This window comes from Mobula hypostoma, chromosome 22 (genome assembly GCF_963921235.1).
Source record: "Mobula hypostoma chromosome 22, sMobHyp1.1, whole genome shotgun sequence".
Classification (NCBI taxonomy): Eukaryota; Metazoa; Chordata; class Chondrichthyes; order Myliobatiformes; family Myliobatidae; genus Mobula; species Mobula hypostoma.
The window spans coordinates 53,582,555-53,607,881 of record NC_086118.1 but is presented as its reverse complement, the minus strand read 5'-3'; the positions used below and the strand labels follow the sequence as shown (position 1 = coordinate 53,607,881).

Below are 25,327 nucleotides of genomic sequence, written 5' to 3'. Positions count from 1 at the left end.
AGGATTCAACACAAAATTTATTCATGCAATCAACTCTTTCAATGAACATGAACACACAGCACAAAATTATTATTAAGGTGTTGAATTTGCAGCTGAAATTAGAATCCATATAATCATCTGTTGAGGAAACGAAAATCACACTTTCATAAGAGATATTTTTCTTTCATTGTAGAGCAGAAGAGTGATACATCCCCCTCCACAACCTCACAATATTTTGAGGTGTGCTAAAGACAATTAAGCATTTATCAAATGCTCTGAGTAATTTGCAAATGTGGAGCCAAATTGCACATGGCAAGTGCTTACAAACTACAACATGACAATGGCTGTTAACTGTATTTTGTGATCTTAAAGATTTCCTAGATGCCTTAAGTGCTTAGAGTTCCATTTCTCACTACTTTAGCTCCCCTAATTGAGCCTCACAATCTATCAGTGCAATACTAAAAAAAAAGTTAATTCTATGCGGCTGTTAAGAATCCATCCAGTCAATATATAATACAATTTTACCCCAGTACAAGAGTTAAAATAAAATGGATAAAGACATAAGGGACATTGAGATGTAGGAATAGGACTGTAAGTATTTTACTTCCATTAAGGAGAAAATCATGACATAACCTGTTCCCATGTTGGTAAAATTTACGAATTTCCAGCTCAGTAAGATCAAAGGAAAAACCTCTGGTGTAAAGGCCAGTGGTCCGGATAAAAAAATATTATCTGGCGAACAGGAACCAGAAATAGAGTCCCTTTTCTGTTTGCCAAAATGTGATGGTGTGCAACATGGGCTTCAAATTGTTAGACTTTATATGAGGGCACCAAAGCCAACATTATTAAATTTGCTGGTGCTAAATAGGAGGGCATGGAGGCTACAAAATAATTTTCATTGGATTAGTGGATGGGCAGAGATGTAACAAACTAAATACATTGTGAGAGAATGTGAAATGTGGCAAGAGAAATATAAATACATATAATCTAAATGGTGACAGATTGCAGAGCTCTCAGATGCAGAGAGATATGGGTCTTTTGAGTGCATGATTTGCAAAAAGGCTAATATGCAAATTCAGCACATAATTAAGCAAGAAAACCAAACACAAAAGTGGAGAGGTTATGCTTCCATTATATGGAGCATTCTGGAGTACTGTTTACAGTGCTGGTCTCATTATTGAAGGATAGATGTAAGTACACCACAAGCAGGTCAGAGAAGGTATACCACACCGAAACCTAGATAGAACAGGCAGGTATTCTCATGATGAATTTCTGGAAAGGTTAGATTTGCATCCACTAGGACATAGAAAAGTGAGACATTAAGATCTGATAGGTTTTCACATGATGGACATGAAGTGCATGTTTGATTTTGTGGGAAAATCTAGAATGGGAATTACTGTTTAAAAATGAAGAAATCACCTGTTGAAGACAGACGAGGGTTTTGAGTCTTTGTAAATCTTCCACACAAAATGCTGGAGAAAATCAGCAGGTCAAACAGCATCTATGGAAAGGAATAAAGAGTCGACATTTCGGGCCAATACCCTTCATCAGGGCTGGAAAGAAAGGGAAAAGAAGCCAGAATAAGAAGGGGGGAGGGGATGGAGTACAAGGTGATAGGTGAAGCCAGGTGAGGAGTTAGGTAGCTGACCGGGAAGGGGGTGATGAAGTGAAAGCTGGGAGGTGATGGGTGAAAAAGGTCACAGAAGAAGGAATCTGATAGGAGAGGAGAATGAACGGTGGGAGAAAGGGACGTGGGGTGGGGTGGGGTGGGGTGGGAAACCAGAGGATGGTGATAGGCAGCCAAGAAGTGAAGGGTTGAGAGAATAACCAGAAAAAGAGTTGAAAATGAAAGAAAGAGGAGGGGGAGAAATTACTGGAAATAAGAGAAATTGATGTTCGTTTCATCAGGTTGGAGGTTACCCAGACAGAATATGAATGTATTGATCCCCCAACCTGAGATGTGACCTCCTTGCGGCAGTAGATCATCGTCACAAAGTGGTAGAAGCATAGTCTTTGAATACTTTGAGCCAAAGGTATGTACACTTTTGATTAAAGAAAAAAAAGTTAAAAGTTACTGTGATCAGAGTGGGATGCAGAATTAATGCTGGAATCTGATCACCCACCAATCTTATTAAATGATGAAGCAGGCTTGTTGGACACACATCATCTCCTAATTTGAATATCCAATGTATATTAATATTTGGAACCATTCTCAAGATCTAAATTCTTCTGTTTACTTAATTAATATTGTGCACAGGGTCTCTGTGAAATTATAAACATCACACATTAGGGACAAAAGCTTCGGATAAAGGCTTCATCGGAGCTTTTCTTACCCATACAGTTTCCTGGGTGAGGGAATAACACTGTATATTTAACACTTAGAACATATAAAACAGGTGCAGATGCAGGCCAGTTGGCCCCAAGCCTGCTTTGCAATTCAGTAACACAGCTAATCCAGTCTTGGCTGTAATACTAATTTCCCACTCCCTCTCCATATACCTCAAGCCCCTTACAGTTTAAATTACTATCAAACTCTGTATGTGAGCATGGTCAATGATTCGATCTCTACAGCTCACTGGATTAGCAAATGTCAAAGATTCATTGGGAGACCACAATTGGTGCAGATCAGAAATAACATCTCCTCCCTGACAACCAATACTGGAACACCTCAACAATGTGTGCTTAGTCCACTGTTCTACTCTCCCTATAGGCAAATATGCCACTGACACAACTATTGACAGAATTTCAGATGCTGGCAAGGCAGCGTACAGGACTGAGATCAGCTGGTTGAGTGGTGTCACAACAACCTTGTGCTCAATGTCAGCAAGACTAAGGAATTGACTGTGGAATTCAGGAAGAGGAAGTCCAGGGAGTATACACCAGTCCTCATCAAAGTGTGAGCAGTGGAAAGGATAAGCAATTTCAAGTTACTGGGTGTCTACATCCCTGAATCTATCCTCGGCCCAACATACTGATGTAATTACACAGAAGACAAGACGGCGGCTATATTTCTTTAGAAGCTTGAGAAGTATCGGTATGTCATCAAGGATTCTTGAAAGTGTCTACAGATAAAGGTGGAGAGCATTTTAACTACTTGCATCACCATCTGGTATGAAGGGGACACTACACAGAAACACGAAAAGCTACAGTAAGTTGCAAACTCAGCCAACTCCATCATGCCCACTAACCTCCCCACCAACCAGTACATCTTCAAAAGGCAGTGCCTCAAAAAGGAAGCTTCATCATTAAGGACCCCCACCACCCAGGACACGCCCTCTTCTCAATGCTACAATCAAGGGGCGGTGGGGAAAGTACAGGAGCCTGAAGACACATACTCAAATTTTCAGGAATAGCTTCTCCCCCTCCGACGTCAGATTTCTGAATGGACAATGAATCCATAAACACTTACTCAGTATTTCCTCCTCTCTTTTTACACTACTTAATTTATATTTTATACAAATATTGTAATTTATAGTTTTCATTACTATGTAATGCACTGTACGGCTGCCGTAAAACAAATTTCACGACATATGCCGGTGATATTAAACCAGATTCTGTATGTTTCTAATTGGATTTCAGCAATTTATCGCATGTTTTTTTTAAAACGAGTTAATTTTCTCTGCGTTCCTTGTTTCCAGTCAAACAATTACTGATCAAAATGCAAAGCTGGTGTAGTTGTGCAGCCAGCCGAGGCCTGCTATCTCCAAAGGCCTAATTCACTCCGATCACTCGAACCGCATGACTCAGTGACTATTACAAATGACAGGCACTCACTTGGGCCATTTTCTCGTACTCAGGGAGTTGCTGGTCCACCGTAGAACTATAATCCATCTCCATTTTTACAATCCTGCCATCGGCTCGCTCAGTTGCCTCCGCCATCGTCGCTGCACCTTGCTTGCTAATTATTCTCTTATATTTTCTGAATGAAAGGTCAAGGCAATCCCCACCGCACAGAAAGGCCCAAAGGCGCCGTAACCCAGTAACAGGCGATGGACGTCAACGACACCCCGACGTGCGCGTCATTGCGTCGTACAGTCACTGGCGGTGGACGTCGAAGGACGTCTCGCGGCGCGCGCCAAGGAGCGAGCCCCCTTTGGCGCTCGCGCGCGCTGGTGTCCCGCGCCCGCCCGCGAGGATGTTTGCGCGCGCCGCGTTGTCGCCGGCAGCGGGAGCGTTAATGGCCCGTTCTGTAGTCAGGGAGCGAGTGCGACGACATCCAGAGTAGGAGAACGGTGACTGTGTTAGTTTTTCTTTATTTTAGTGAGGTATTTACTGTACATTTCCCGAAATTGAGAGGCACCGAGCCCTGAGGGAGCAGTGCAGCCGCCGGCTAGTCGGCAGCTCTCTCGGACTTTGACCGGGGAGTGGCATCCGTGAAGCTCCTAAATGTGCGTGGTGAAAATTTCCATTATAAATTAATAAATTGACTTTAGTATTAAAAGGGGATATCAAATATAAAATAACTCCGTTTGATGAGGCGACAGTGTCAGCGTCCTGTCAAAAGTTGTTTGGGCTCAAAATAATCGATTGAGTTATTTTCATTTTTGGGGACACACGGGATTCCAGATGGATCATATTTTATGCCATTAACAATTATTTTAGGCACCAATGACTGTGGTCCCCCTGGGGCAAATGATTAACACATTCAATGGGTTTAATGACTTTCACTCAACCTTGACTTTTCTGACAAAAACAAAATTCTCTGGATGCTGGAAATATTCAGCAGGTCTGACGGTCTCTGGAGAGGGAAACGGAGTTAACGTTTCAGGTCAATGACTTTTCATCGCTGATTTATTCTCATGTGGATCAATGTTACTAATTATGTTATGCAGTAACATTTTGCTTGTTGAGATATTTGCAGCAGAGGAGGGCCCATTCAGTCTTGGAAAATATTATTTCACTAAAGGCACAGGCTGTCTTTCACCTACTGTGTCAATAGATTGACTTGAAAATCCATTCATTTTACAAAAACGTGTCCAATTACCACTCTGTGATAATTGGTTAGGTGTCATAATTCCCAAAAACAACTCGGATTTGTTTCTCAATATCTGATATTTAGATATTAAAATATGGGATGAACAAATGTATAAAATGCTCAATAAGACATGAATTATCCTTTTTTTTGCCTTTCAATGTCTTCATTAAAATTATTAACTGAAAAACTGGCCGTGGAGTAGATTTTTATGCTTTTTGGTTTGAACCCGTGAACCAAATGTGAATGGTGTATTCCAAGCATGTGCATGTACCTAGCTCACCAGAATACATCATCAATATCTGCTCATACGTATTGCCTCAGTTCCTTCAAGTTCTAAAACTTTGCCCTGTGGCTTTTTCTTTGAGTAATTGTGGAAAAAAAACTTAACTGAAGTTAAATTTATAATTAATTTCAATGGTGTAGCGTTTAGGGTTGCTGCAACAGGACTCTTAAGGGCCAAGTTCTACGCTGATCTTGGTACTGTGTGTGTGGAATTTGCCCGTCACCACATTGGTTTCCTCTGGGTGTTTTGGTTTTCTCCACACCCCAAAGACATGCTAGTATGTTAATTTGGCTACTGAACTGAAGTCTTTCGTGTTGGTGAATGACAACACAGATTCAGGGTGGTGGACTGTGTGAAAGTTGGTTGGTAGGGTAGAGAAAAATAAGAATAGGAAAAACGGGTTTAACAAGATTTCTCTCTGGGAGTTCAATGCATACAATGACTTCCTTCTCTACTATAGTATTACTATAAGGTAATATATACTTTAATAAATTGTTTAGTGAGATACAGCGTGGAATAAGCCCTTATAGTCCTTTGAGCTGCATTGCCCAGCAACCATTGATTTAACCCTAGCCTAATCAAAGACCTGTACGTCTTTGGACTGTGGGAGGAAATCAGAGCACCTGGGGAAACCCCACACATTTCAAAGGAGGAAGTACGGACTCCTTACAGATGACATTGTAATTTTCACTCTGAACGGCAACACCCTGAGCTGTATTAGTATCACACTATGTTACAGTGGGGCCCAGTTATGCATCCGTACTTATGACTGTGTGAACGTGGTTTCAAAAAAGGGCAACTACTCTGATTGCTCCACTATGGCAGTTTGTGTTTTGTCTTTATTGACATAAAATGTATTAAAATGAGGCTGAAATAAATGTGTGAGATAGGAGGGATGGTACATAATTTGTAATACCTATCGGTATTCAAAAATTGTTGATGTTGATAGCAGTAAATGACGTGGTCGACTGCTAGAAAATATTTCCACTGTGGGAATTGGTATAAAAGTCTTGTAATTTGATTCCAAATTTCCTGTCAGCAAGGCAACTTTTTGCTCATTACCATCCACTGGTTTCCTTTGGTTGATGTATTCATACTTCCTGTCACACAAACAAGTGTGTACTACTCACTCTATCATTAGCATTAAGCCAAGGAAATAAACTTGATTCATTAGTAAGAATGGAAGAGCACTTAAGGAGCACCATCAGATCACCTAAAGATGAGTTCTCCACTCCTCCCCCACTGACTTCGTGACATTATAGGACTATGTGCATGCTGAAGAATGTTATAAACTGCCAAAAACATGATCAAACTTCAGCAGAACTGCTGTATCCAGGGATAGTTGAAATACTTGCAACCACCTTAAGCCTGATGTACTGATTGAATAATATCCTTGCCTTCTCCTGTGGACCACATCTTTACTAAAGCCAATTTTATTTGCTCTATGAGATACAAAGAAGTAAGTCTACCAAAGCCAACATCTTGGCTGTGGTGCTGAAGACCTATGGTCCAGAGCTTGTTGCACCTTAAGCTAAGCTGTTCCAGTGCAGCTACATCCATAGAATCCATCTGACAACATGGAAAATTGCAGAGGTATATCCTATCCATAGAAAGACCAATCTCATCCTCCCAATTATCCCTGCTCTGAGTTATCAGCAAACAATTGAAAGGATAATGGACAGTGTTAATTAATGGCACTTCCAGATGATCAGATTGGTTTTCACCTGAACAATTTGATTCTAGTCTTCTTTCCCACCTTTGTTCAAATATGGAAAGAGAACTGAATTATAGAGCTGAGGTGAAGGTAATTGCCTTTGATATCAAATTGGTGTCAAGGAGCTCTTAAAATTCAGCAAAAAGAAAAACAAGTTGCTGGAGGAACTCGCGTGGTCTAAAGTAGGCAGGTTCACTGATTTACACTATGTTTAATTCTGTTCTCATCTCCTTTGAAAATGGAACAGAATATAATTACATGAAACAAGAACTGGACAACTTTTGGAATTGAGCTCCATGACTGGCAGGAGTATTCAAGTCACATAAATGTCAGACAATGATAGTCTCAAAGATAAGGGAAATCTAATACGCTTATTTTCACATTCAGCAGTATTGTAGGTGAAATCTTGATATCAATGTTTTTGGGGTCACTGTTTACTAGTAACTCAACAAGCTGCATAAATACTGGGGTGACAAGATAGGTCTGGAGTGGTGAATTCTATGGTGTGTGACTCACCTTCTGACTGTACTTCATACCTATGTCATCATTAGTAAGGCATGTCAAGTGGGGGATGGAATATTTTCCGCTTGCCTCAGTGTGCAAGTCTAATAATACTTAAGAACATGCTGGATTGTCATAGTTACTTTCACCTACGGTACTGAATATTCACTACTACCAGTAACACCCAAGGAAGCTGTCATATCTACCATCTATAAGATACAGTCCCATCAATGTTGTGGAGATTCTTCATCAACATGCACTCTTCACCCAATATATGACTCCCAACCTGGCTTTGTGAACAACATTTTCCAAAACCAAAACACTGCAAACAGTTATGGTTAATTTGTTCTGACGAAAGGCTGTTACCAGAAAAATTACTATCTTTTTTGCAAGTACTATCTGATCTGCTAAATATTTTTATTGTTTTCTGTTCCAGTTTATCCATTACGAAGTCCAGTTTAAGACTGCATAAACTAAACACGGAATAGCTACTAATATAGAAATAGCTCATATCTTCTCATCATCAAAAATGTGAGTTCATAATATTTTTTATATCATAAAGACTGAAACCATCAGCCAGTCACTTTGCTTGCTTGACCACCCTATCCAATACCATACAATGTTCTCAGCTTCTCTATTTCTGAAACATCAACTCTATTCCTCCACATAGATGCTGCCTGACCTGCTGAGTTCCTTCAGCATTTTGTGTGTGAGTTGCTGTGGATATTTAGCATCTGCAGAATTCCTTGTGTTAATGATTTTAATTCTCTGGTTTCATCCCACTGCCTGATTTATGCTGCCCAAGCTCACCTTATCCAATTAACCCAGTCTTGTTTACTTGATCCCGTTATCAGCAAATTATTGCTTCCCCCAGCCCATAATTTCATCAATGTTAGCCAATATTGTCAACAATATATTTTCTCAGAAACTTTACCATTACCATTTTCAAATATGCTGTCATTATCATCTTCAGACGTTCATTCTTTATATCCTCCCTTGTTCTTGGAAATTACTGGAAATCAAAAGGAAAACTAAAGATGTTGGAAGTAGGAAATAAAAGCAGCAAATGGAGGAAACATCTAGCGACTCAGGCAGTGTGAGATAGGTCTTATTCACAGAAAAATGGGGAAAAAAATCTAGTCTTGCTAATTACCTAGATCAGTCAGCACTTGATTATCAGCAACATGATGAAAGGTATTGTTAACCATGCAATAAAACAAGCATTTACCAATAGATAAGCCATTTTGGATGACAAGGCTCTGGACCTCATTACAGCCTCTATCCAAATATGGACTAGAGACCTGAAAACATGAAATGAGGTGAAAGTGTGTGATCTTGATATCATGACAGTGTTTGAATGAGAATAACATTGTAAAACTCTGAACTCCAATGGTAAGAGGCACACCTTTCACAAACATTGGTTGTGATGTTGTAGGATAGTCATCCCAGACTTAGAGTATCATTTTTGGAGTTCCTCAGGGCAGGTTCTAGATCCCAGTCACAAAGATTTATCAATGTCCTTCACTGCAATATAAAATTAGAAATGGGAAAATATACTGTACTCCAAACATTCAGAGCATGGGAATATCATTGTCACATTCAGATTTCTCAATTTATCACATATACTTTGAAACATACGGTGAATGTATCATTTGTGTTAAAAACCAGCATACTCAAGAATGTGTTGGTACACATTCCGGTGCCAACATAGCCTACCCACAATGTTCCACAGAACAACACTAGCAGCAAGAAGAAGAACAACAAGTAAGTCCTTTTCCTATCCCTCCTACCTAGGCACCCACATACACAGGCAGAGCTTCATCCCTAGAACAGGCTTCAGGCATCCAGTCCTTGTCCTCATATTGTCAGATTACAGACATTGGACCTCTAACTTTGGACTTTACCCCAGGATTTGCTGATCACTGTTTGACCTTTAGGCCTCGACTTCTGACTCACAAGGATCCTGAGTGACCTGGAACTTCATGACTCCTTCAGGCCTCTACCTTCAGTCTTCAATCTTCAGATCTCTATCTCTGAACTTTCCATGCTCTGGACTTCAACCTGCAGCTTTGCCCTTCAGATTTTGCTCTGTTTGACCTTAGAGTCTTGGCTTCTAGACTCATACTGACCTCCAACCCCCCTGTAAACTGGGTGATCAGTTTTGTATTGCAATATACTGCTGCTGCAAAGCAACAAATTTCACGACATATTCCTGTAATATTCAACCTCTTTCTGATTCTCTTTCTGAAGGGTCTCGGCCTGAAACGTCGACTGCACCTCTTCCTACAGATGCTGCCTGGCCTGCTGCGTTCACCAGCAACTTTGATGTGTGTTTTCTGATTCTCTGCCTGTTCTCTTCCAAGTCACACCATAGGGGGTAAGTGTTTCAGGTAGATGATTCACACCATGGTCTCAGGGGTATTTAGAAAAGGATAAACAGTGGCCAAGTTCTAAAAATTGAACTTGATTCCAGAGGTTCAAAAGAAATGCTCACCACTATCTTCAAACCCATGTTAATGTCTTTGTTAATGCCCAGGAATTTAAAGTTGCTACTCTCTCCTTCAATATAAACTGGCACATGTTCACCCTCTTTTCCCTTCCTGAAGTCAACAATCATCTCCTTAGTTTTGCTAATATTGGGCAAGATGTTGTTGCAGCACCACTCAATCAGGTGAATTCTCTTCCTCTGGTAAGTTGACTCATGGCCATTTGTGATTTGTCCAAAGAATAGTATCGTCGGTGAATATGAAATAGGCATTAGAGTTGTGCTTAGCCACACACTCATCTATGTATAGATAGCAGAGCAGGAAGAGGCTAAGCATGTAGCCTTGAGCTGCAGTTCATCAACTACAGATCAGCATTTAACACAGTCACCCCATCCAAACTCATCAAGTGTCAAGACCTGGGTTTTTGTACCTTCCTCTGCCACTGGATACTTGACTTCCTCATCATCCGACCTCAGTCAGTGAGGATTGGTAATAATATTTATTCCTTGATGATCAGCATGTGATGATAATAAATCAATTACTAATTATGGATAGTTTTGGTGTTCTTCCCTAATAAAAGCATACAATATAGGGAGTGCAGCATTCTGTCAAAGTTTGACCCATGAGGAGATGTTGTGTAGAGTAGGCCTGTGATTTATGGAATTTAGAAAATAGCTAGGATATCTCACTGAAACTTACAAAATTCTTATCATGCTGGATGCAGGAAAGGTGTTTCCCCAATAAAGGAGCAGGGATCACAGTCTCAGAATAAGGAGTCAGCTATTCAGGAGTGGAATTGGGAGAAATTTCTCCCAATACACAGAATACTCTATTACCGAGATTTGTGCAGACCCAGTAACCTAGATAATCCAAAACTAAGAACGCTAGATTTTTGTTTATTATAGGACTCAAGGGATTTGGGTGGAGCATAGGAAGATGGTGAGATAAATCATTCAAAAAATCGGCAAAGAAGTGGCAGATGGAACAGTGTTGGGAAGTGTATGGTCATGCACTTAATGTAGAAATAAAAGTATAGACTATTTTCTAAATGGAGAAAAAATTCAAAAATCCGAGGGTTGAAGGACCTTGGGAGTCCTCAAACAGGATTCCTTGAAGATTAATTTGCAGGTTGAGTCGGTGATGAGAAAGGCAAATATAATGTTAGCATTTATTTTGAGAGGACTAGAATATTTAAGCAGAGATATATATGTTGAGGCTTTATAAGGCACTGGTAAGGCCTCACTTGGAGTATTGTGAGCAGTTTTAGGCTCCTTATCTAAGAAAGGATGTGTTGACATTGAAGAGGGTTCAGAGGAGGTTCTCGTGAATGAGTCTGGGAATGAAAGAGTTACAATATGAGGAACATTTGATAGCTCTGGACCTTTACTCACTGGAATTCAGAAGAATGGGGGGGGGAATCTCATTGAAACCTCTCAAATGTTGAAAGGCCTTGATAGAGTGGATGTGGGGAGGTCTAGAACCAGAGGGTACAAGCTCAGAACAGAAGGACGTCCATTTAGAGCAGAGATGAGGAGGAATTTCTTTAGTCAGAGAGTAGTGAATCTGTGGAATTTGTTGCCACAGGTGGCTGTGGAGGCCAAGTCATTGGGTATATTTAAGGTAGAAGTTGATAGGTTCTCGATTAGTCAGGGCATGAAGGGTTACGGGGAGAGCGCAGGAGGTTGGTGCTGAGAGGGAAATAGATCAGCCATGATGAAATGGTGGAGCAGACTTGATGGGTCAAATGGCCTAATTTGGCTCCTATATTTTATGGTTTTATAATCAGCCATGAATCGGATCAATGGTAGAAAAGACTCCGAGAGTCAAAAGTCTTGGGAGATTGCTGTGAATTTGTTGGAGGGAATTAGGCTGATGTTTGTTAACTGCTTTGTTTGATTATTGATTTTGTAGACAAAGAGGAACACTGCAAAAATAGATTCACAAACTTCAGCAGAGATAAAATATGTTTGAAAACACGTATTACCTAACACCGACTTCTGTAGCAGAAGTCTATTGCAGACTCGTCAGATCAAAAGATTAACAGATAGGCAATGAAAAAACACCATTCGATAATGTTCTGAAAGCCTCCTGTCCATGTTTATTCAAAAGGGAGGAGGAGTATTTGGTATGGCGTTGAGAATTCTGTGTCTATTTGTCAGAAGGGCAGAAAAACTGAGATGGAAAATGTTGCTCTGTCAAGCATCACCTGTCCCATTTGTGGCACAATCTGAATCCCACATTGACCTCATCAGCAAGCAGTCTCAGGAAAGTTTCTGTAATTTTTTTAAAAGGTGATTCAGTGTAAGTGTTTTTAAAAGCGTGCAGCAGTTAATAACAGTTGTTACAATTCGGAACTAATTATTCGTAATAACGATTTTTGATCCTTGTCAATAGCCTTATAACTCGTAACCTTAAAGCACGATAATATATTGAACGAATCCAAACCTGAAACCATTATTATCCAATATAATTAAAAATGCTAAATGCATTGTTTGATTAAAAGCACATGTGGAAAATGAGAATTTAAAGATCGATTTGTATCAATGACATATGTTTTGTTTGAATTCGCCACATTCCAGACTAGTTTATTTCCGATTGGACGGAGTCATTAGCCTTCCTGGTGCCGTCATTGAAGGAAGCTGCGGGGAGTTGTGCCGAAGCTACAACTGTTAAAGTGATCGGAGAGACAATATCTGTCAAGGTCTTCAAGAATAGCGGTGTTTAAAAAAAGCATGATATGCTGAGTTGTGCAAGGGAGATAGTTCACAGTTCCTGAAACAGGAAATAAGCGGTGTTTGCTTTCTGCTGAGGAAGGAAAGACTGAAAGAACAAGCAGTATCGTTAAGAATAATGTGAACGTATTCACATTTTGGTGGGTCAGTGTATTTCTGAGGTTGTCTTGCCAATAGCTCTGCTGGAATGAAAGTGTTCTCTTCCCAGTTTTCTCTATCGTCGATCAATACTCACTTGCGCGTAATGTTCGGTAAGGAGTCGTTTCAGTCTATTCCAACTCCCTGCCTTCACATGATCTGAACTTGAAACAAGATCTCAAACAAAGATAGCGAAGACTCGTTCTGCTTGTGTTTGATGCATGAACCTTCAGAAGCTAACGGTTGATTTCCCCACTTCAACCGTTGTGCAGCGACTCCGTTCTACCTACAGAATTTCTCATATTACGAGTTTCAAGGGAAGGGGAAAGAGTCTTTCGAGGAAGGGCTATGTTGGTGAAGGAGTTCAGGATTTGCATGCCCCTAACAGTAGAGGAGGTAAGTGGAGCTTATGTGATAAATATTTAATGGTGGTCTTTTTTCGAACAAAACCTGTGCCTGATTAATGTAATTGCAGCTAAATGTGTTTTCTATTTTATCTATTAATTGTCCTGGTTAAAGGTTCAGTTGATTTTGTCGGTTTGCATGAAATCGAGTTTGTCGGTTTCCGGTCGCTTGTTAGGTTTAGGAAACGTTCCATCTGTTTCAGCTTTTACATGCCTCTATTGCAAAGCATTGCTATCACATAACGAAAATCATATGACTGCGTTCTGTGTACACGAACCGTGGGCTTCGCACTTGAAAGCCTCCCTGTCTTACTACAAGTAAAAATGAACAATGTCTTCATTTGAAAATAAACAAATAAGTCGAGAAAAATCGGTGAAAGTGATAACTAGCGAGGTATAATATAATACGGTGTCGAAAGAGTAAGCAGGACTACCTTCTTAACACCATAGGCTGGTTTTGGTGTGCACGATGCCTTTGTTTAGATGTTCGAGTCGGAAGCAGTTTCCTGTTCTTCGGATGTGACTACTGAATTTTTATTATTATTATTATTATAGGATACGGTGCTTAACTGCATAGATTGCAGCTCATTTGAACCAAGGTCATCTTTTAGTGTTAGGATTTTATAGGTAAACAAAAATGTGCATGTAATACATTCGTCCGTTCATTACCGTCACTAGATGGCGACGGAATGAAACTTGTTTACCTTGTTCTTCGGCAGTTCAAGTGGTGCTTAAGGCTGCGAGCTATAACAAGACATTAGCTTCAATTCTTTTTCCCTGACTAAGTTACACATAAATTAGTTTTGAAGATTTTGTTAAACAATTTTCAAACAAAATACTCTAAACTTTTACAAGATAACTTGACAATTTATTTTGTACTTTTTAAAAAAAAATCGGGAAGGTTGTCCCCAAGTATACTAAATCGGCCATCAAATCTTCAAAACAATGTGAATGGTGCCAGATCTTATCAGATGTATTTATTCTAAGTAAGGAATATGTATCTGAGCCAAGAACCTTACAAAATAATTGGACAAACATCCATCTGCTCAGATCAATGTGATGATGCTAATTACCATTTATCATTATGGGCCAGCATTGATTCATGTCACTTGAGGTTTAATAGTGTAGCACATTGCAAAGATTTGTTTTGCCAGAGTGTTCAAGGTTTTATGAATAAATATTGAAGAATTCACAAGATTGCTTATGTGGAGGAAATATGTGAATAGATTGATAGGCTGTCCAGTTTAATGGCTTTTTTTCACTTCTTTGTCGATGTGCGTGCACTATAAGTACATAAAACAAAATAAATCATTGTAAAGGCAATATCTTTCAGGTTTTGTGCTAGATAGACAAACAAATGAATCATTGAGAAGGAAATAAATCTTTGTTAAACTTTCCTGAATATTTTAGAAGGGAAATAAATATTCATACCAAATATTAATACCAAATTGTCTGTTTGAGAGTAGACCCTAAATGGTATTGTGAACAGTGCACTGAGTTTATGTTGATATGACTCAGCAGACAAGGTGTAAAACTCTCATTTCTGTGTGCTAGGAGGATATCTATTGCTGTGGTCACGTTCTGTACGGTTATGGCCTTATTATTCTCAATAAATTTATTTATAACTGCTCCTAGTTTACTAAGTGTCAATCTGAAATAAGTATCATGAAGCCCCCAAATGTCTTCATCTCGGACTCTGCCAGATAAAGCACATTCTATGTTTTCATGACGTGTATTTTGATGGCTGTTTTTATCTTGCAAGACTGCACTTTGTGTTGTAAGTAGTCTTTTTTCCTATTGCATAATAGAGTTTTCATACAATTCACCACTGTTTTGCAGATTTCAGTAGTGGTGTTTCTCCTGCAATCAATTAACCACTACAGCCACAATTTCAGTACTTAACATGGTTATTCCATGGGGATTAGAAACATAGAAAACCTACAGCACAATACAGGCCCTCAGGCCCATAAAGTTGTGCCGAACATGTCCCTACCTTAGAAATTACTAGGGTTACCCATAGCCCTCTATTTTTCTAAGCTCCATGTACCTATCCAAAAGTCTCTGAAAAGACCCTGTCTTATCCACCTTCATCACCATTGCCGGCAGCCCATTCCACGCACTCACCACTCTGCATAAAAAAACTTCCCCCTGACATCTCCTCTGTACCTACTCCCCAGCACCTTAAATCTGTGCCTCCTTGTGGCAACCATTTCAACCCTAGGAAAAAGCCTCTGACTGTCCACATGATCAATACCTCTCGTCATCTTATACACCTCTATTAGGTCACCTCTCATCCTCCGTCGCTCCAAGGAGAAAAGGCTGAGTTCACTCAACCTGTTTTCATAAGGCATGCTCCCCAATCCAGGCAACATCCTTGTAAATCTCCTCTGCACCCTTTCTATGGCTTTCACATCCTTTCTGTAGTAAGGCAATCAGAACTGAGCACAGTGCTCCAAGTGTGGTCTGACCAGGGTCCTATATAGCTGCAACATTACCTCTTGGCTCCGAAATTCAATTCCACAATTAATGAAGGCCAATACACCCTATACTTTCTTAACCACAGAGTCAACCTGTGCAGCTGCTTTGAGTGTCTTATGGACTCAGACCCCAAGATCCCTCTGATCCTCCATACTATCAAGAGTCTTACCATTAGATTAGATTATAAGAATACTCAGTCCTCGTTTATTGTCATTTAGAAATGCATGCATGCATTAAGAAATGATACAATGTTCCTCCAGAGTGATATCACAGAAAAACAGGACAAACCTAACACTGACAGAACAACATAATTATAACACATAGTTACAACAGTGCAAAACAATACCATAACTTGATAAAGAACAGACCATGGGCACGGTAAAAAAAGGTCTCAAAGTCCCGAGTCGAGTCGAATCGACTCCGGAATCTCCGATAGCAGGCGGCAAAGGGAGAAACTCCCTGCCATAAACCTCCAGGCACCGACAACTGCCGATGCATTGGAAGCACCCGAACACAACCAACACTGAGTCCGTCCGTCTGAAAACTTCGAGCCTCCGACCAGCCCCTCTGATACAGTCTCCCGAGCGCCATCCTCTATCGAGCGCCTTCGATCTCACCCGGCCACCAAAACAAGCAAAGCCAAGGATTTGGGGCCTTCTCCTCCAGAGATTCCGGACCACACAGTAACAGCAGCAGCAAAGCAGGCATTTCAGAAGTTTCTCCAGATGTTCCTCCATACTCCCAAGTCTGTCTCCATCAAATCAGAATTGTGCACGGTCCCCTACTTGACAAATAACAGACATTAATACTACATTTCGCCATCATATTTGACCTACCAAAATGAACCACTTCACACTTATCTGGGTTGAACTCCATCTGTCACTTCTCAGCCGAGTTTTGCATCCTATCAATGTCCCGCTATAACCTCTGACAGCCCTCCACACTATCCACAACACCTCCAACCTTTGTGTCATCAGCAGACTTACTAACCTGTCCCTCCACTTTCTCATCCAGGTCATTTATAAAAATCACAAAGAGTACGGGTCCCAGAACAGATCCCTGAGGCACACCACTGGTCACCGACCTCCATGCAGAATATGACCCGCCAACAACCATTCTTTGCCTTCTGTGGACAAGCCAGTTTTGGATCCACAAAGCAATGTCCCCTTATATCCCACGCCTCCTTACTTTCTCAATAAGCCTTGCATGGGGTACCTTATCAAATGCCTTGCTGAAATCCATATGCACTACATTTACTGCTCTTCCTTCATCAATGTGTTTTGTCATATCCTCAAAAAATTCAGTCAGTCTCGTAAGGCATGACCTGCCCTTGACAAAGCCATGCTGACTATTCCTAATCATATTATACCTCTCCAAATGTTCATAAATCCTGCCTCCCAGGATTTTCTCCATCAACTTACCAACCACTGAAGTAAGACTCAAACACGAGGAATTCTGCAGATGCTGGAAATTCAAGCAACAGACATCAAAGTTGCTGGTGAATGCAGCAGGCCAGGCAGCATCTCTAGGAAGAGGTACAGTTGACGTTTCAGGCCGAGACCCTTTGTCAGGACTAACTGAAGGAAGACTCACTAGTCTATAATTTCCTGGGCTATCTCTAACCTTTTTATTGAATAAAGGAACAACATCTGCAACTCTCCAATCCTCCGGAACCTCTCCTGACCCATTGATGATTCAAAGATCATTGCCAGAGGCTCAGCAATCTCCTCCCTCACCTCCCACAGTAACCTGGGGTACACCTCATCTGGTCCCGGCAACTTATCCAACTTGATGCTTTCCAAAAGCTCCTGCACATCCTCTTTCTTAATATCTACATGCTGAAGTTTTTCAGCCTGCTGCAAGTCATCACTACAATCAACAAGATCCTTTTTCATAGTGAATCCTGAAGTAAAGTATTCATTAAGTACCTCTGCTATTTCCTCTGGTTCCATACACACTTTCCCACTGTCACACTTGATAGGTTCTATTCTTTCACATCTTATCCTCTTGCTCTTCACATACTTGTAGAATGCCTTGGAGTTTTTCTTAATCCTGCCCGCCAAGGCCTTCTCATGTCCCTTTCTGTCTCTCCTAATTTCCTTCTTAAGCTCCTTCCTATTAGCCTTATAATCTTCTAGATCTCCAACAATACCTAGCTCTCTGAACCCCCTTTTGTAAGCTTTTCTTTTCTTCTTGACTAGATTTATTACAAACTTTGTACACCATGGTTCCTGTACCCTACCATAACTTCCCTGTCTCATTGGAACGTACCTATGCAGAACTCCACACAAATATCCCCTGAACGTTTGCCACATTCCTTCTGTACTTTTCCCTGAGAACATCTGTTCCCAATTTAAGCTTCCAAGTTCCTGCCTGATAGCCTCATAATTCCCCTTACTCCAATTAAATGCTTTTCTAACTTGTCTGTTCCTATATCTCTCCAATGCTATTGTAAAGGAGATAGAATTATGATCACTATCTCCAAAATGCACTCCCACTGAGAGATCTGACACCTGACCAAGTTCGTTTCCCAATACCAAATCAAGTACCAAATCTCCTCTTGTAGGCTTATCTACATATTGTGTCAAGAAACCTTCCTGAACACACCTAACAAACTCCACCCCATCTAAACCCCTTGCTGTAGGGAGATGCCAATCAATATTTGGGAAATTAACATCTCCCACCACGACAACTGTTATTATTACACCTTTCCAGATCTGTTTCCCTTTCTGCTTCTCAATATCCCTGTTTCTATTGGGCAGCCTATATAAAAAAAAAACACCCAGTAAAGTTATTGACCCCTTCTTGTTCCTAACCTCTTCCCACAGAGACAGCATAGACAATCCCTCCATGACGGCCACCTTTTCTGCAGCCGTAACACTATCTCTGATCAACAGTGCCACGCCCCCACCTCTTTTGTCTCCCTCCCTGTCCTTTCTGAAACATCTAAAACCCGGCACTTGAAGTAACCATTCCTGTCCCTGAGCCATCTAAATCTCTGTAATGGCTACCACATCATAGCTCCAAGTACTGATCCACGCTCTAAGCTCATGCGATTTGTTCACAAGATTCCTTGTGTTAAAATAGACACATCTCAAACCGTCTGTCTGAGCATGTCCCCCCTCTATCACCTGCCTATCCTCCCTCACACACTGTCTCCAAGCTTTCTCTATTTGTGAGCCAACCACCTCTTCCCCAGTCTCTTCAGTTCGGTTCCCACCCCACAACATTTCTAGTTTAAACTCTCCTCAGTAGCCTTAGCAAACCTCCCCGCCAGGATATTGGTCCCCCTGGGATTCAAGTGCAACCTGTCCTTTTTGTACAGGTCACACCTGCCCCAAAAGAGGTCCCAATGATCCAGAAATCTGAATCCCTGCCCCCGCTCCAATCCCTCAGCCACACATTTATCCTCCACCTCATTCTATTCCTACACTCACTGTCGCGTGACACAAGCAGTAATCCTGAGATTACTACCTTTGCGGTCCTGCTTCTCAACTTCCTTCCTAACTCCCTGTAGTGTTTTTTCAGGACCTCTTCCCTTTTCCTACCTATGTCATTGGTACCAATAAGTACCACGACCTCTGGCTGTTCTCCCTCCCACTGCAGGATATCTTGGACGTGATCTGAAACTTCCCAGAGCCTGGCACCTGGGAGGCAAACTACCATCCGAGTTTCTTCAATGCATCCACAGAATCACCTGTCTGACCCCTTAACTATAGAGTCCTCTATCACTACTGCCTTCCTCTCCCTTTCCCTACCCTTCTGAGCCACAGGGCCGGACACTGTGCCAGAGGCATAGCATGGCCACTGTTGCTTTCCCCAGGTAGGCTGTTTCCTTGCTCCCCCCACCCCCCCAACAGTACTCATGCAGAAGTACTTATTGTCAAAGGGTACAGCCACAGGAGTACTCTCTAGTACTTGACTCTTGCCCTTCAATGGCTTTGTTGGATAAAGGGAAGGAGAGAAACACTTGTAAAGGTGGGGTTGTCTTCTCCTCAGGTTTTGAGTGACCATATGAAGGAGGCTTTGAAATCACAAATTTGTACTTGGATGTAACTACGTTCAAAGTTCAAATAGTTCAGACTTCCATTTTCATTTTCTTTTTCAGTAGTGAGGCATTTACTGAGTTGTATAGCTTTCAGAAGCCTGAGCTGCTAATGACTTTGTACATTTTGCAATCAAGATAGCACAAAATGAATTTTTATTCCAGATGCTTATTTCAAGGCAGAATATTTGTTTGATTCAAGATTGTTTAATGTCATTTCCAGTCTGTAAATGTAAAGGCTGATTCATCAAAAATCTTTATTGTAGTTTGTCAGGTAGGAGAGGGGTGGGGAGGTGACTGAAACTCTTCATGCTGGCAACACACACAAAATGCTGGTGGAACGCAGCAGGCCAGGCAGCATCTATAGGAAGAGGTACAGTCGACGTTTCGGGCCGAGACCATTCGTCTAGTCCCGACGAAAGGTCTTGGCCTGAAACGTCGACTGTACCTCTTCCTATAAATGCTGCCTGGCCTGCTGCATTCCACCAGCATTTTGTGTGTGTGTTGCTTGAATTTTCAGCATCTGCAGATTTCCTGGTGTTTGCCTCTTCATGCTGGAGCAGTTTTTGTTTTTTTTCTCTTTGAAGGAATGGAATAACTATTATCAAATTTTGGGGTTCCCTCAAGTGTAGGTTTTTTTTTTGACACCCATATAGCAGACAAAGTGCTTAGTGAAACTGAGGAATTATGTGAAACATAATTGCTTCTCTTTGAATATTGGACCATCACAACAGGACACTATAGGGTTTTTCAAGACACTGGCGGAAATTACCACGCAGAAAATTGCATTATCATCTCCACTTCCAGCATAAGCTTGAATGAAAGGATGACAACCTATGTAATATCAATACCACTTCTGCTTGGCAAGCAAAAATGCCACATTTAATTACTGAAAGAACATACAGTAAGTTTGTTAAGCCAGTGATGCTAATGCCCAGAGAGACCAAAAATGATGATCACCATCTTGTCACCATCTTGCAAAAAAAAGGATAATAAACTATAAACCCAGTAATAAGTATTTATGGATCATTCAAAAATCTGAGAGGAAGAAGCTGTTTCTGAATCATTGAGTGTGGGTTTTCAGTCTCCTGTACCTCCTCCCTAATGACAGTAGTGAGAAGAGGGCATGTCCAAGATGGCGAGGCTCCTTGGTGATGGATGCAGGTTTCTTGTCGTACCACCTCTTGAAGATGTCCTCAGTAGTGGAAAAGGTTAAGAGTGATGGAGTTAGTTAAATCTACAATCCTCTGCAGTCTCTTTTGATCCTGTATATTTGAGCCTCTGCACCAGCAAAAGATTTGCAAAAGAACCAAATGTAATGTGTGTGAGGGGGAACTGATGAAGTAGTGAGTGATTATCTTATGGAATTCACTGCTTTAAAGAGTGGTGGCAGGAGATCTGATCGTGGTTCTCAAAAGGAAGGTGGATTGATATTTGAGGGAGAAAATATTGTGTACATGGAAAATGAATGAGGAACTGGACCGATTGTATTGGTTTTCCAGAAAGCTAGCATGGGCTTAATGGGTCAAATGGTGACATCCCATGCTATAATGATTCTATTACTCTAGGTTTAGGGTGCAGTTTAGAGAAGGCCTTGCTATGCTAAGCCAACTTAAGTTACTTTCCCACTTCCTCAGTGGCATTCCATCGGCTGCACCACATTTGGTATACTGTGATTTCAGTATGTCACCCAGCAATTTTAACTGTTCTCACCTTGGGCATTTTGTCTCGGTGGTGACTTCTACCAAGGAGAAGAGCTATAGGCAAATAGGGTCACTTGCTGGTTCCTTTTCACAATCATACACCATCAGCATATAAGCATGTTGTCATTCCTTTATCTTTGGGTCTAAATCCTGCAACTCCCTCCCCGGCAGTTTTCTAGGAGTACCTTCATCAGAAGCAGTGTTGCAGGTCAAGGAAGTAGCTCACTGCCACCTTATTGAGAGCAATTGGAGTGGGACAATAAATGCTGCTCTTGCTATTGATGCCCATATGATTAAAATTAAATCTTAAATATATTTAGAGTGCTGCTATTGTTATGGTTTAGATTTGATATAGAAGGATTTATTTGTTTTAACTCTGTACTTAAGTAATGTATTCATAGCTGTTTACTTACATTCTATTTTCTTGAAAGATGGAATAGCTTTTTTTTGTTCCCAAACCATTTTACAGACAGGAGTCAGGGACCTCATTGGAAATGTACATAGCAACAAACACTCACCTAGAATCAGCAGCCTACTATTATGATAGATTGTTTAAACAGAGTCTAAGTAGATAATGTGTTTCCTATTTTATTTGCATCTGTATAGGATTAAGTTACTTCTAAAGAGCTGCAGAAATATATTTTTGGTATACTGAGTATCTGTAGATATTGAAACCCTAATTCTGTCCAGAATTTACCTCAAAATATAATGATTTACTCCAATTTTTTTGCCCCAACAAAGAACTGATACAAAACTTGTAACAAAATGCAGTTTGTATGAATTGTATGGGAAATAAGTGATGCCAGTGATAAATGAATTAAAAAAAATTTTGTACCAATTCATGTATTCAGCCATCCAGTGGATAACTAATATTCCAACTGGGCACTTTAGGTTTCAGTGGAATAGTATGGTGGAGCTTGTTATCAAGTTGAACTTTATACTCCATTAAAATCAATGAAGTGAAAATTGGGTGGATTTCAAATGGTAAATGTACTTTATCAGATTCCCCTCAGTGAAGATGAAAATAAATCTCATTACACTCATGCAGAGCATTATCAAATTATAATGCAAGCTGCTGCAATGCCATAATTCACCGGGAAATTCAGTAAGTATATTTCATTATATTTACAAACTTCAATCCTTTTTTGAGAGTGTAAATATTGATACATTGACATTTTGTTAATTGAACTGCAATTCATATTTTAAATTTCTGCAAATAGGTGATAAAATACCATTGAATTCAAATATCAATATCTGTATCATAACATTTGAAAACAGCTTCAAAGTGGAGGTAGACAGCTAATCACAATTGTGGCTGAATTCGGGTTGTCTATTTTGATAAATCCAGTTAATAAAGAATAGTACTGTACTTATCCATTTAGTTAAAAGAGCTATTAATCAGTACACAACGTTATGTCTCATTTGGCAGTTTAAAGATCAATGACTGTTTGTATAAAATTAGAAAAATGCTGAACAAGCTATGGGCTTTTAAGGAAATGAGCTGTGAGATAAATGTTTGTATGAACAAAGCTTTAATTTAAGTAAGCAATTCTATTTTGAGATTTACTTATGGCTGCCTAAAAAAGGCTGGTCATCTTTATTCTGTTATAACTCATATTTACGTCATATAGTTTATGTAGATTTAGTTTATAGAATTGCCTCTGATTTCTAGGAATGGCTGTACTGGTACAAATTATTTGCAACTTTATATGTCTTGATTTTTTTAATCTCTTTGATTTTGGTTGTGAGTGATGATGTGCTTTTAATCTACATTCTGATGGTTAATTGGTGTCATTGACCAAGATACCTAAATGTTATGATTTTTTTAAAAAAGGTTTGAGTTTTTCTTTTTTTTATCCCCTTTTGATGCAGTTTGCTGTTTGAAATGTGATGGATTTTGGCAAAAAAGTAATCTTTCCAGTTATTTTAAAAGATTCCAGATAAACGCAGTAATTTTCTTCACCTGTAAGATTGCAAATAAATTAGTCATAACAATGAAAAGTATCTGCATGTTCGAAGCGTCTGGCAATTTACTCTGTTTTACAGATCTGTGTTCTTACATTTGCCGCTTTGCCATATCGTACAGTATTTGTCAGCAAGAGTTTTAGTGATGTGGGGGAAGGAAAGAGATTTGTTTTTATTTGTAAAATGCATGGCCCTAATTAAAATGGAAAATGTTGCATTAAACAGGTATCAGATACATTGTGGCAATGTATTTTTAAAATAGAAAGTTAAGATGGGTTCAGGGCAAGTTGTGAAATAATTCTAAAGCACATGTGATTTAAATTCAGGAGAAGTTATATCTGAGGTAACTGGAATTTGGGAAATTTTCTTCTGTACACTATGTGGTAAATTTGTAATTCAATTCTTTGTCTTCAGACTGGCTTCAAGTATAAGGACAAATGCTAGGCCCTTGAAACATTGTTACAAAATTCCTGAAATACTGTAAATATAAAATACAGTTTATTCAGGGTGATAATTGGATAGCTGGAAGGTGTTTCTGAAATAAAAGTAACTTGAATTAATTAGCAAACAACAGGAATTCTGCAGATGCTGGAAATTCAAGCAACACACATCAAAGTTGCTGGTGAACGCAGCAGGCCAGGCAGCATCTGTACGAAGAGGTGCAGTCGACGTTTCAGGCCGAGACCCTTCGTCAGGACTAACTGAAGGAAGAGTGAGTAAGGGATTTGAAAGTTGGAGGGGGAGGGGGAGATCCAAAATGATAGGAGAAGACAGGAGGGGGAGGGATAGAGCCAAGAGCTGGACAGGTGATAGGCAAAAGGGGATACGAGAGGATCATGGGACAGGAGGTCCGGGAAGAAAGACGGTGGGGGGGGGGGAACCCAGAGGATGGGCAAGAGGTATATTCAGAGGGAGAGAGGGAGAAAAAGGAGAGTGAGAGAAAGAATGTGTGCATAAAAATAAGTAACAGATGGGGTACAAGGGGGAGGTGGGGCCTTAGCAGAAGTTAGAGAAGTCGATGTTCATGCCATCAGGTTGGAGGCTACCCAGATGGAATATAAGGTGTTGTTCCTCCAACCTGAGAGTGGCTTCATCTTTACAGTAGAGGAGGCCGTGGATAGACATGTCAGAATGGGAATGGGATGTGGAATTAATATGTGTGGCCACTGGGAGATCCTGCTTTCTCTGGCAGACAGAGCGTAGATGTTCAGCAAAGCGGTCTCCCAGTCTGCGTCGGGTCTCGCCAATATATAGAAGGCCACATCGGGAGTACCGGACGCAGTATATCACCCCAGTCGACTCACAGGTGAAGTATTGCCTCACCTGGAAGGACTGTTTGGGGCCCTGAATGGTGGTAAGGGAGGAAGTGTAAGGGCATGTGTAGCACTTGTTCCGCTTACACAGTTAAGTGCCAGGAGGGAGATCAGTGGGGAGGGATGGGGGGGAACGAATGGACAAGGGAGTTGTGTAGGGAGCGATCCCTGCGGAATGCAGGGGGGGGGAGGGAAAGATGTGCTTAGTGGTGGGATCCCGTGGAGGTGGTGGAGGTTACGGAGAGTAATATGTTGGACCCGGAGGCTGGTGGGGTGGTAGGTGAGGACTAGGGGAACCCTATTCCTGGTGGGGTGGCGGGAGGATGGAGTGAGAGCAGATGTACATGAAATGGGGGAGATGCGTTTAAGAGCAGAGTTGATAGTGGAGGAAGGGAAGCCCCTTTCTTTAAAAAAGAAAGACATCTCCCTCGTCCCAGAATGAAAAGAAGCGTAGAGCTTTGAGAGGAGGAGGTGGGAGGAAGTGGGAGAAGCTCTATGCTTTTTGGATTCCAGACCTAATCAGTTCTCCTCTACCACCACTCTGCTCTGTCTAGCGGAATTAGTCCTTACTCTTAATAATTTCTCCTTTGGCTCCTCCCACTTCCTCCAAA

The 25,327-nt window shown here is 40.7% G+C and overlaps 2 protein-coding genes across 4 annotated transcripts in view; one reads left to right on the top strand and one right to left on the bottom strand.

Moving 5' to 3' along the window:
* The window catches only part of psmd12 (proteasome 26S subunit, non-ATPase 12), a 39,137-nt gene extending 34,844 nt beyond the window's left edge, over positions 1–4,293 (bottom strand). For 2 of the 3 annotated variants that reach the window (XM_063030614.1, XM_063030616.1), the window contains exon 1: positions 3,754–3,902. Coding sequence is in view for 1 of the 3 variants with exons in the window: in XM_063030613.1 (XP_062886683.1) it covers positions 3,754–3,858 (105 nt within the window). In the remaining 2 variants the exon portion in view is untranslated. Of the gene's footprint in view, positions 1–3,753 lie in introns of all 3 variants that reach the window. The other variant, XM_063030613.1, reaches the window with a different exon arrangement.
* Positions 9–25,327, top strand: part of pitpnc1a (phosphatidylinositol transfer protein cytoplasmic 1a) — a 328,993-nt gene continuing 303,674 nt past the window's right edge. Inside the window, exons 1-4 of the mRNA XM_063030617.1 lie at positions 9–3,013; positions 7,889–7,983; positions 9,703–9,829; positions 12,518–13,204. Coding sequence (XP_062886687.1) covers positions 13,157–13,204 — 48 coding nt within the window. The 5' untranslated portion in view covers positions 9–3,013; positions 7,889–7,983; positions 9,703–9,829; positions 12,518–13,156. The remainder of the gene's footprint in view (positions 3,014–7,888; positions 7,984–9,702; positions 9,830–12,517; positions 13,205–25,327) is intronic.